Source organism: Rutidosis leptorrhynchoides, chromosome 4, assembly GCF_046630445.1.
Source record: "Rutidosis leptorrhynchoides isolate AG116_Rl617_1_P2 chromosome 4, CSIRO_AGI_Rlap_v1, whole genome shotgun sequence".
Taxonomy (NCBI): domain Eukaryota; kingdom Viridiplantae; phylum Streptophyta; class Magnoliopsida; order Asterales; family Asteraceae; genus Rutidosis; species Rutidosis leptorrhynchoides.
This window is the reverse complement of record NC_092336.1, coordinates 373910845-373923735: the sequence shown is the minus strand read 5'-3', so window position 1 is coordinate 373923735 and position 12891 is coordinate 373910845. Positions and strand designations below refer to the sequence as shown.

The 12891-nt window shown below is 31.1% G+C and overlaps 1 protein-coding gene and 1 long non-coding RNA gene across 2 annotated transcripts; both read right to left on the bottom strand.

Moving 5' to 3' along the window:
- Positions 1-598: 598 nt before the first annotated feature.
- On the bottom strand, positions 599-2504 carry LOC139904657 (serine carboxypeptidase-like 16). The gene is made up of 7 exons (XM_071886592.1): positions 2468-2504; positions 1847-1947; positions 1679-1765; positions 1526-1600; positions 1256-1321; positions 1021-1169; positions 599-907 (listed from the first exon to the last, which is right to left on the bottom strand). The coding sequence occupies exons 1-7, from the start codon at positions 2502-2504 to the stop codon at positions 790-792; spliced, it is 633 nt and encodes a 210-aa protein (XP_071742693.1). The 3' UTR covers positions 599-789.
- A 5700-nt stretch (positions 2505-8204) lies between these two features.
- Positions 8205-9770, bottom strand: LOC139904630 (uncharacterized). Its single transcript, XR_011778920.1, has 3 exons — positions 9674-9770; positions 9107-9354; positions 8205-8873 (listed from the first exon to the last, which is right to left on the bottom strand). It is a non-coding gene; the product is annotated as an uncharacterized lncRNA (long non-coding RNA).
- Between the last annotated feature and the right edge of the window lie 3121 nt (positions 9771-12891).

Genomic DNA, 12891 nt, shown 5'->3' with positions numbered 1-12891 from the left:
ATACATGCAGGTTTTATAAATGATTTACAAAATAGACACAAGTACGTGAAACTACATTCTATGGTTGAATGATCGAAATCGAATATGCCCCTTTTTATTAAGTTTGGTAATCTAAGAATTAGGGAACAGACACCCTAATTGACGCGAATCCTAAAGATAGATCTATTGGGCCTAACAAACCCCATCCAAAGTACCGGATGCTTTAGTACTTCGAAATTTATATCATATCCGAAGGGTGTCCCGGAATGATGGGGATATTCTTATATATGCATCTTGTTAATGTCGGTTACCAGGTGTTCACCATATGAATGAATTTTATCTCTATGTATGGGATGTATATTGAAATATGAAATCTTGTGGTCTATTATTATGATTTGATAATATATAGGTTAAACCTATAACTCACCAACATTTTTGTTGACGTTTTAAGCATGTTTATTCTCAGGTGATTATTAAGAGCTTCCGCTGTTGCATACTAAAATAAGGGCAAGATTTGGAGTCCATGCTTGTATGATATTATGTAAAAACTGCGTTCAAGAAACTTATTTTTGATGTAATATATTCTTATTGTAAACCATTATGTAATGGTCGTGTGTAAACGGTACATTTTAGATTATCATTATTTGATAATCTACGTAATACTTTTTAAACCTTTATCGATAAAATAAAGGTTATGGTTGTTTTAAAAATGAATGCAGTCTTTGAAAAACGTCTCATATAGAGGTCAAAACCTCGCGACGAAATCAATTAATATGGAACGTATATAATCAATATGAACGGGACATTTCATCACCCTCCGACTTGACCATCAACATAGAATGGTTTCCATGGGACTTCAACTCCAACATTCAGTGCGGTTATCCATTCCTCCACACCAACGTACGGAAATGTCATATCTTGATCACCACTGTGGATCAATAAAATAGTTAATGCTCGTTCATGTAACTTAATTTTCAATGATATATTGTGGAATAAAAAGATTGCAAGCAAGAGATCGACTCGAGGGTATTTTTAAATTACCTGAAAATCAAAACTCGACAATTTTTGGTAAAGAGTTTCTTATGATAAGAATAACTACTAAATATATCATACGAATAACAAAACGTGTCATTCTTTCCTTGATTGTAATGCAATGTTTGGTTAATCAATTCCCATTTACCGATTTTTCCCTATAAATAAAATGTTGGAATGAGGTGAATAGTGTATATAGTTTTTTGCGGTTTATGTATTCAAGATGATAGTTTTAATGGCGTACCTGACGAACGTGGCGAGCTTGTTGCACAATATCAATGTTAGCCCATGTCTCTATGTAGCGGTTATTCTAAATGTATGAAATATAGATTATTTATCATTCTCATTTATAACTATAATTATTTGTAAACCGAAATTTACCAAAACCATAAAAACAAATCACATTGGGTATAAGCTAATCTCATGACATAAAACTTCTCATTTTGGATTCATATAAGATACTCAAAAGGTTCAAAAATATATTAGTTATTAGAGACTGAGAAAAAGGGATTACATCACAATCCAGCGTTGGATCATTTTCGTCACAAAAAGGTTCCAAAATGTTATCCAGCGTAATACGACTTGTGCACTACAAACAAAAATTTACACGTAAGAAAATTCTAAAATATCAAATGTTTTCAAACTTATGTTCATATATACTTCTCACCTCTTCATACCTCTTAAGGCTGCTTGCACAAAATGAATTGGCCGAATCAATACTTACATAATTTCCTTGACAATTTTTTATCGCGGACTGCAAAATTAAATTATAACACATATATAGAATTTGAATTCAAAATGTAGGTATGTAGATTTATTAAACTACTATAATTACCATGTAGATATCGTCTGATATAAGTGCGTTACGATGAGCATACTCGAATCTAGAATTGAAATCCTTGAACTTATTGGTGAAAGGACTACAAAGAATGTATCCTTTACATGATTTTAATTTGAAAACACATGAGAAAAAATTACGTCCTTCCATATATAATAAGATTATTCAAGTTCTTTATGCAATCATGAGTATTTAAGATAAAAATATTTAAATACTTACTTGAATATTTAATTTTGGTTGATCTCCTCGTTCATTACTTTCATATAAATCCAGAGTGATTTTGGGAACAATAATACCAATGTAAGAAATTCCTGCTATGTATAATGGATTCTTCTTAAACTTAGGATGTTCCATGAGAAACTGTTCATTGGATTTAAAACTCAAAGTAATTACTAAAACAAACACAAGTACTATTTATTAACCTTGTAAAATTCAAAAATCCCACAAAGTATTTGTTAACATATCGTATATTATATATTTAAGAGCGTGAAACAATTCCACAATATTATAAATATAAGTTAATTAACTAGCCAACCCTGCAATCTTTGTACATAAATATGTTATCCTTGTTCATTAATCAGGTCCAATTAGGTAAATTCTTACCCCCGACAATAGTACCTCTCTTCTTGTCTAATATCTTGTATGGAGTGATCATCTGGCCCTTAAGACCTTAAACAACACGACAATCTAATCTAACTATAGTCTTCTAATATAACCTAATCTAGTATAATCGAATCTAACTACATATATAAAAAAGTAGTAATTATGTTATCCTTTTCGAAAAGATTAAATCTTGATCATTTTGATAGTTATTAACTATCATAATTATCTCTCTCCTCATATAAACATTAATTGTTTATTTGAATCTCAACCATTAATTTCTAACAAACACAGCTAATTCACCCACCACCACCTACCACCAACCACCACCATCACCATCACCACCTACCACTAACCACCGCCACCACTTCCGCTACCACCCACTGCCACCACTGCCGCCGTCGAATATTATTATAATATTAACGTTAATATTAATAATAAGTATATTATTTCGTGAATTCACAGTGTGTTTGCTAGTTAACCATTATTTAAAAACAAATAATTTAATTTCATCAACAAAATTATGATTCAATAAATCTAAAATGAAATTGATTTTGTGATAATCTATCTAAGTTGAACCTTTTTGATAAAATCTGTGGCTAGAGTAGCTAAATTGGTATCACTGCTAATCCACCCTTGTTTAGTTTCGGAGTAAGAAAAGCCGGTTCCAGCAGGTATATCAATAAATATGATATTAGCCATCTACAAATAAATATTATTTCAAATATTAATTTAAATGTATTAAATTTTTTTTCACGGAATTCAACATAAGTACTTCATATATACCTTAGCTAGATAAATAAATATAAAAACTGAATTTGTAAATTTACCTGTGTCCATGCGTATTGATTCAACGCTAATGTGAGATTATTATTGTCATCTGATGTCGATCTAACTGGACCTATTCGAAACAATTTAAAAGCCGATGTGCTTAGGTTTTAATCTCATTTATAGTTCTACTTACTATAACATATATTTACTATTTACTATATAACTGATCTAATTAGTTGTAGTGGAGGAAAAAATTTTAGCTGTTATTTTTTTTTTATGAAATGGATATATAAATTAAGTTGTTAATGTTCTGGCAACCTAATGAAAGAAAGAATTTCAATTCATACATACAAACGTATTTACGATTATAATTATTACGCATTGTATCTAATATGTAATTATAATATCTAATATCTAATAATATATAGATTATTAAAAAGTGCAGACATTGCACTTTTTTTTACGGCCAAAGAATAATTATATAAAAAAACGCTCCCTAGCAAAGTGCTAAGGGAGAAATTACAAAGGCATAGAAAGCCACGAGTTCCAAATAATTACATTAAAAAACGCTCCTTAGCAAACCGCTAAGGGAGAAATTGCAAAGGCATAGAAAGCCATGAGTTCCAATTAGAAATTAAATGGCTCCTATGTTTAATCTAACGAAAACACAATAATCTAATTACATCAAAAAGACTATTTCTATTAAAAAAAACATCGTTAAAAACTTGCACTACAATGTGTATAGATATCTACACGGACAATGTAAAACTAGTTAGTTCTTTTGAAATTTACTAAATATATTATATATTATTTTTTTAACAGATATATTATATATTATTAGTTTCCACTTTACCATTGGACATTGACGAAACACATAATATATAAATTCGTAAATTTTTAACTTTAATTATTAATTACTCATATTAAATTATCAAGAAAACATACCTATTTCAAGAAAGAAGGTTACCAATGCAGAGGCTCCGGGACCTCCAGGAATATAAAAAATGAGAGGGTCTTCTTCTGAATTATTTGTTGACTCAACAAAATAATAAAATAATTGAACATTTTCCTTATCCCCTACTCCTACACAACTACCATACAAACAAAGCAATATATGTTAGTATATATACATGATCTATTTTTTATTATTTTTTTTTTTTTTTAAGCAACCAGCCACAATTCGGCTAGCAGCTGGGCAATATATATACATGATCAAATCTATGTTTTTCAGTAATCAATTTAATATATATGTAATAATCACTTTATTAAAAAATATATTTGGTTTTGTAATGTAAATGTATCCTAAAATATAAGCTAATTCATTTACTTAATTAACACATAGTATGCATTTTTTTTTTCCTTGATCTCATTTCATTTTTCTCTGTGTTCCGCACTCCCGCAATAAAAAAAAACTCTCTGGAACGAAATCAAGGAGACGACGAAGTTGTAGGTCGGAAAGGATATTGGAGTGAGATGAAAAAATATGAAGAGTAATTAACAACTAAAGTAACTAATTAACATTAGTAAAAGTAAGGGCAACAGGATTAGGCGTAGCTGATTGTTTTTCTTTTCTTGTTTCTTCAAGAATTAACATAAAACGAGCTTCGGAGAAAGATGGAAGCTTTTTGGCATGAGCAAGAAGAGAGCCAACTGTATCATAGCTATCACCAAGTCCTGTAATTAATTGAAGAACGAGGCGGTCATCTTCAATTTTTGGTCCGGCATCGGTGAGTTGATCGGAGATATGTTTCATCTCTTGACAGTAGGCGGACATACTTGAGAAGTTTTTTAGTTTAGTGTTGGCGAATTTGGTAGCAAGATGAACAGCACGTGAATGTTGATTGTAGTGGAAAATTCCTTTGATTCGGTCCCACGTTTGTTGAGCCGTGGAACCGGGAGAAAGAATATTGAGCAGCAATTCGTTTGAGAGGGTTCCATATATCCAAGAAAGCACAATTGCATCAAGTTTGGCCCAATCTGCAGGATTAGTTTGCTGAGTTGTTGTAGGTGTTGAAGAAGATGAGTCATCTGCGGAAGGTATGATATGATCAATGACATCAAAGGCTTGACAATGAATTTTAAGTAATTCTGCCCATGATGAATAATGACTTGTGTTAAGTTCAAGGGTGATAGGGATGAAATTTCTGATGTTGTTTATGGTTATGGCAGGGTGTAATATGGCAGCAACCATTAAAGAAATCAGAGAAAAGTGATAAGAGATATGAAGGTTAAGGAGGATAATAGGCCTGATACCATAAAAGTAAGTGAATTCGTGAATTCTCATTCATCAGTCAAGCGTATAAATACAGAGTCCCTATAACTGAGTATGAGCTAATTTAGGAGATGAGTTTAACTAGTTGACTAGATAGTATTTTGTATTCTGTTACTGACTAAATATCGTGACAATCTAAAATCTATATCGTGACTATTCATGACATATATATCTTGACTATATGCTATTAATTATACTCTATTAGACTAGAAACTATGTTAGTTGGTCAAGTTCAATTGTGTGTTTGAGTCCGTTAGATTTTTTTCTTTTATGCTCATAGATTACCTTATAATGTTTATAAATATATAAATATAGCTAGTATCAATAAAACATAATAACCAATGAGGTTTTATCCTTTAGTATGGTATAGGTGTATCATTGTGTTGTTGGTCCAGTGGTAATGATCCATACCTCTTTGATAGAGGTTGGGAGTTCGATTCCATGGCCCGCCAACATTGCACACAATGATATCCCTTGATCTTGAATTCCATCCAATGCCGTCTTTCGCACATCGCGTTGCAGGGGCAACGGGGAGGGGGGTTTACCGGTCATGCCCTCAGATTGGTCCGGGTTTTCTCCAAGGCAGCAGTTGGGGGCGGGTTATGCAACTGCGGAAGATGCTCTCAGATTGGTCCGGATTTCCTCCAAGACAGCAGTTGGAGGCGGGTTTACCGGTCATGCCCTCAAATTGGTCCGAGTTTTATCCTTTAGTTAATATATGCTTTAAGTCATACTTTGTGAACTTTATGTGATATTTAGCTTAACTTTTTATGAATAATAATGAATCTATGATTGTTATTTTATTATTTATTAATATGAGTAATGAAAGTATCTAATACTAAATCTCTCATAATCAACAAGTCTGAGTAACCACTTTTCTTTATTGTATTGCAATTCAATTTAATTCATATTCTATCTTTCTTCATATAGTTTTATTAAAGTTAAAATAAGATAATCTTTAATATTATAACTAGTGAATCACCACGCGCTTTAGTGCGGAGTTGTCGGGATAAAATCCATTCTATGTGTTTTTTTCACAATCATTTATCGTGGATTGAATATTAATTTTTCCTATATGATAAATGAAAAGGGTATGTATAAAGTAAAAGGAAACGATTATAAAAAACACGTCAGGTGACCCATGTGCTAAGAGAAGAAAAGTCTCATTAAGTTTTGGTGTCCTAGTTGTAAGTTAAAAAATTAAAAAAAATATATTAATAGTAAATAAGTTCAATATCATATACACACGTGCAAGAAGAGAAGTCACCAACTTTGGGTGGGTCCAATGGTCTTTTGCATTCATAAAACCTCACTTATTAGACGTGCTATGTTTGAGACTATAATAAATTAACTAGTGCATGACCGGTGATTACACGGGTTTGTCAAAAATTAAAATTTAAAGATTACTTACGCGAGTGTAACAATATAAATATAAGTTTTAATGTAATTTATATGACTGACTTTTCTATCATTAAGTTTTGATGGTAATTTATGCATATGTCAAATCCACTCTTATAGACACATTTGAGCAACATTCCTTTGGATCACATTGCCATTAATGCAAGTGAATACTTCATTTTTTTCACCATCTTAAAAACTCAATCGAAGTCCTAACCTCATGTCTCATTGATTACGATCAGTACACACCAGTACACCACCATTATATTCCATAAACCTTTTGATCCTTAATTTGTCAAAGTAAGTATCCATGCACCCACAAAATTAGTTGACATAACCCATGACATATTTAAGTGTAAAATGTGAAGGCACGATCAGTTTCATGTCAATAATCTATTCCAAATAACTCTACAACATATACGACATAGATAATTGAACAATCAACAAATATAACATTTGTTGAAACTAAATTTGCATTTGTGCCTAAATGGGTCTTAATTGCCATGTTCAAAACTTAATGAAATTATGGAATTGCAACTTGTTTTTACAAAGGGTCCCCGATGGCTAGTTGCTACAAAAAATATACGAATATTGTGTCTGAACATGAAGATGAGCCAATGTATTTTTCGGTTTCGATCAAAGAACAAAGATCCTACAAAAATCATTAAATGCAACCCAAGTGAATAGATGAATTGAGTCATCACATTGAAAGGGAAAAACTTGTAACATAGACAACATAAACCTTAACCGTAATCAGAATGATTGCTTTATTTTAGTTTAAGTGGCATATAGTTTTATAAAAATCATACTAACATGAGCACCGTTGGTGAGTAAAAAAAAACCCAAAACCCATCAAAAGCTTTTACACTTAACTTTTTTGTATTTATATCCAACTCATTTACTTTCCTCATCATCCTACTTTTGGTAAATAGAAAAATCGTTGAAAAGTCATTATTTCACATATAGGCTTAAAAAAAAAATTATTTCACATATAGATTACGAAAAAAAGATAGATAAAAGAGTAGATGGGTCAACATTACTATACAAAGCATATCACTATGCAAGTCAACAGCAAATGGCTACATATTGAAAAATCTAACTTGATATCAATTGATCTTTATATCTGGTTTAAATTCTGCAAAGCTATATACATTAAAAAGACAATTTAGAAAGAAAAAGAACCTAAGAAATTGATTTTGTGCTAAAACTCTTTACTAAGCAAGATCTTGCAGCTAGTTTAATCTATTGCATAAATCTTTGTGTTTCATGTAATTTATATACTTTAAAATAGAAAAATAAAACTTACACCATATAATCAAAAAAACTGAACCTTCATCTTAATAATAGTATACTCCTTATGCGACAGATAAATCCCCTAAACCTGCAGTTTTAACATAAGTAACTCTATAATGCTCTATGGGCATCAAAGCAACAACACTTTAGAGTTTATACTAACTCTGTCCGACTCGCCCATATTGCCACTGTTCCAAATAGTTTTAGGTCTACCATCATGATTTGTAACAATTATATATGCAACTTGTTATGATTAAAAGTTGTATGAACATATTTAATATTGCAGTAACTTAAACAAAATAAATTTGACTAAATTGCAAATTCCCTCTAATATGAAATTAACACAATTAACGCAACAAACTAATAATAAGAATAAAGATAAAGAGACATAAAGTTAGCGATTGGTAGGACCGAAAGCATTTGTACAATGCAAGAACCTAGCAACAATAGCCATAACTGCTTTTCAATTATATACCCTTCCAATCCAAATGTTCTGTAAGAACAAATTATCAAATAAACTGCAATTCAATGTTATGTTTTTAAAAGTCTATTTAAGGACCAACATTAGTAAACGAACAAACATTCTTGCATAAAGGAAATGGAACAAATGCATATGAAAAATAAAGTAAATTTACCATCATAGTTGACATTGATGCCACTAACTGAATCAACCACTTTTGCTCTTGAGAACTGCATATTTGACATAAAAAAATAGATCAGATAAAACAACAAAATTTCATGTCACTTAACCTAATAACAACAAATTTACTAAAATTCTTCGCTTTTTGGTGCAATAAAGAAACATATAATAGTTACAAATATAGAATACAGAACAACATCATGAATCCTGCTTAAGTATTATTATAGCTTAAATAAACAACTTAAGGTCGATATATCATTGACATAAAAAAAATTAGTTATACCTGCTTCAACTTCCCCAAAAAGTGATTTTTTCATGAAATCATTTATTATACTGCCAAGGTACATCTTAAAGAGTCGTCGCAACATCTCAGGTATGTCTTAAGGACTTAAATCCTTATTGTCAAAGAATCGCACGACCTCTGGCCACTTCGCATTGCACTTCAAAGTTATGAACAAATCTGGATATATCCAAAGCGCCTAACAATTGTCCTTGCATCCGAATAGTGTTGCATCATATACCTATAACCACCTGTAAGATCCGAAAATAAACAAAGTAACATGTGGATCAGAGTTACATTGTAGGATAATTGATTATGTATAGCATTTTTAACACAAAATATCATTACTGTAAATACAAATGTCTACAAAAATAGGTACTGCTTGCTGGCAAATACACGAGGAAATCGAAGTAAAGCTATAAAGGGGATGAACAAAATCATGAAGAAACATAAAGAAATCGAACTAAAGAAATCAGAGATAAACTTGAAGAAATCGAAGATAAACCTGGATCCGAGTTAAAGTACAGTTATAAAGGGAATGAACAAATGGCAAAGAGGATGAACACGAACCTGAATTGGAGATAAACATGAAGAAATCGAACCTGATGAATTCTCAAGAATGCGAAAAGGAGATTTTATATTGTTACTGATTTGTGTTGGAAGAAACGAAAGAAAGAAGTCTAGTTTTTTAAAAGTAATAAAGAGAGGAGATATTATAAGATATGCTCAGGTACCTAGGCCAATAGAGTAAAATCTTTCAAAGGAAGTTTTAGGTAAGTATTATTATATTATTCGATTAATTAAATTAAATAGATATTAAAAATGATTAATTATTACATCATCCAAATTAATGTCATAACATGTACATAACCTCAAAGCTTGAGCAGGCAACTTAAGTGATGTCATCAACATCACCAAATTATATACAAGTAAGATAAGATGATAGTCTCTCCTTTTCAAATCTAGTTATTCTATTTTGAAATGTCTCAAATTAATTTTTTACATCCATAAATGCAAAAGAATATTGTAATAAAAGTCTTTTGTGCCCTACTTTATGCATGTATGACAAAAAAATATGTAAAAAATAAGGGGTAAAACTGGAAAGTAAACAGAAAAAAAGTACATGTGACAGATACTTTTTCTTAAATTGTGTGTTTTTTGTCTGAAAACAATAGACGTGGGACGGAGTGAGTAAATAATTCTAATTATTTCCTAAGGATTAAATAAACTATAATTTTAAAAGACAACTTTTATCCGCTTTCGTAGTCTCTTGGGACGATAATAATTTATTAATTACTCCCTCCGTCCCATTATAAATGTCCAATTATTTTTTTGCACACAGTTTTAAGAAATTTCACTAACTTTATTCTCCACCAATAAAAAATCTCATCTCTCCATAATAACCCATTTTGATTGGTTGAAATTTCAAGTGGACACTTCAAATGAGACATCTTAAAATGGATATGTAGATACTTGAGATAGGACGGAGGGAGTACTTGATCAAGTTTTGTTACTCGTTAGAGTGTTAAAATTGATAAGTAAATTAGAAAATATAAATTTAAAAGTTGAGAATAAAGCTCAACACTTCGCACATATTTTTACACACATCACTACAACGTCTTTACGGAAAATGAGAAAGCCGAATAATATGCAAAGAAATTCCTTCTAAGGACTTGATGTTTCTCCTTTGAAAAACAACTTCCGGAATCCGAAGAGTATTACATAAAAACGTGCTATGTTTTAAATGAGGTTGAAATATAAGGCACTTCTAAATTAATTTCACCTTTAAAAAAAACTTATTTCTCGTACAAAACTTTCTTACAGATAATTCTTATAATCGAAGATGAAGATGATATATAACGAGTTAAATAAAAAGGTACAGTTAAAACTAAGAAATTTTAAATCATTGAGATTTTTACATGTGAATAAATTGAATTACGTCACGTACCCAGTTTCAAGTTTGAAAGGAAGATCACCATGATATCCCGGAAGTCTTTTGATGATTGATTTGGAATGCGATTTTAGTAGGTAAGATTGAACGATGAGAACGTAAGCTAACAAAAGAATCAAAGATTTGTGTTTCAACGTCATTTTCATATGATATGTAGCTTCAATTTTGGTAAGGTTTGTTAATATGCCAAGATGTATTGCATGCCTGTAGTAGCAACCCAAATGATGCTAGTTAGATAGTAGCGGTATATATAAGGAAACCATCCAAGATACTCTAGCAACTCAAATGACTGCCACGTGATAGCTTTCTTATTGGACTGAAATTAATCCTTTTTGTTTTATTGTTTACTAGCTTTTAAGAGCCCGTACGTTGTACGGAAGGCCCTAATGAAGTTATTAACATCAAAGTATAAAATATGAATGAAATTAACAAACAACAAAACATCATCCATCCATATTAAACATATAGCTTGACTTTTAAACAAATATGTTTTGCATTCAACCAATCTAAGTAAGTTTATTCAATGAATGTTGTAAAAATTATTAAAGTCTATGAAAGATGTTTGTAAAAGAAACTGAAATATACGCGTAACACTTTAGTTGTTGGAAACATCAAAGTAGTAAAAAGTACGGTACTTGCAGCAGTACTTGAAAGAACATGTTGAACCCGGTTTGAGTTTATTTTTTCTTCTAAAAATAAACATCAAGATGTCTGATCTGGTTGTCCATTTATGTTGTATTAGCTCAAACAGTTATTTTAGGTGGCAATTTGGGCGGGTCGGTTAACAGGCCAATGGGTATTATTTTGGTACATGTCAAAACACAAACGGGGATTTTTCGATCACTCCTGATTTTAGTATCAGAACTGTTCTTCCAACTCGATCACGAAAATTTGCTCTGAACAGTTTCCCTGTCTCGCCTTTAACTGCAACTTCATCACATAAAAAAAATAAAAAAAATTTGAGCACAAGTTCTATAAATACTCAGATAATTTCACGGCAACATAAGCAGTAATAATAATAATAAATTATTGTTATATGATACTGAAGTAGTTTCAGAGATATTTAAATTATTATAACATTAATGAAATGATGATCACTAACCCAACGTATTTCTTCAGGCTTATAAGTTGATCTTCATTCAAGTGTTTCTTCCAACATCTTTTTTGCTTTGTCTACGTTCCAGTTTTGGGCTTCAACATATCTTCGCAAGCATGCATCAGTACAGTACAAAACGTTACGTCCAGATAAGGGTCCAAGTGCAGCTTTAAAGCTCATTGACCTGCATTGACCAAAAAACAATCAATAGAAACATGTGTTCAACAACAATGTTAATTTTAAAGATTGTGTCAAATTAGTTCAATATTAAATGAAATTGTAGTTAGTTTAGTTAGTTACCTTGGCCTCTGATTGCAGTTCGGGACGTTCCGGCTCTTGCTGCGGCTGAGACGAACCACGTCACCGAAAAAAGGACATGGTTACAATTACTGCAACTACAGACAGAATACAATAGATGTTTTAGTGCTCAAAAACTTGAAGAATATACAAAGTTACTTTGATAAAGTGAAAGTCCTTATCACAAAATGAAGAAATGAATAATCTGAAAACAATTTTTAGTAACTGTAGGAAGAAAGCAATAAGAAAAACTTGGAGCACGAATATCAGTAGACACACTTCACTAAACCAAACTCTCAATAACACAAATTGAAACTTAGAATTTAAATCCATTAAAGGTTATTATACAAGAACCAACTGCCACTATATCAATCTATAGACAACAATACAAGCAGTAAATAAGTCAATTCTAAACCGTTTAATTACGAATGGGTCGGTTAGGGT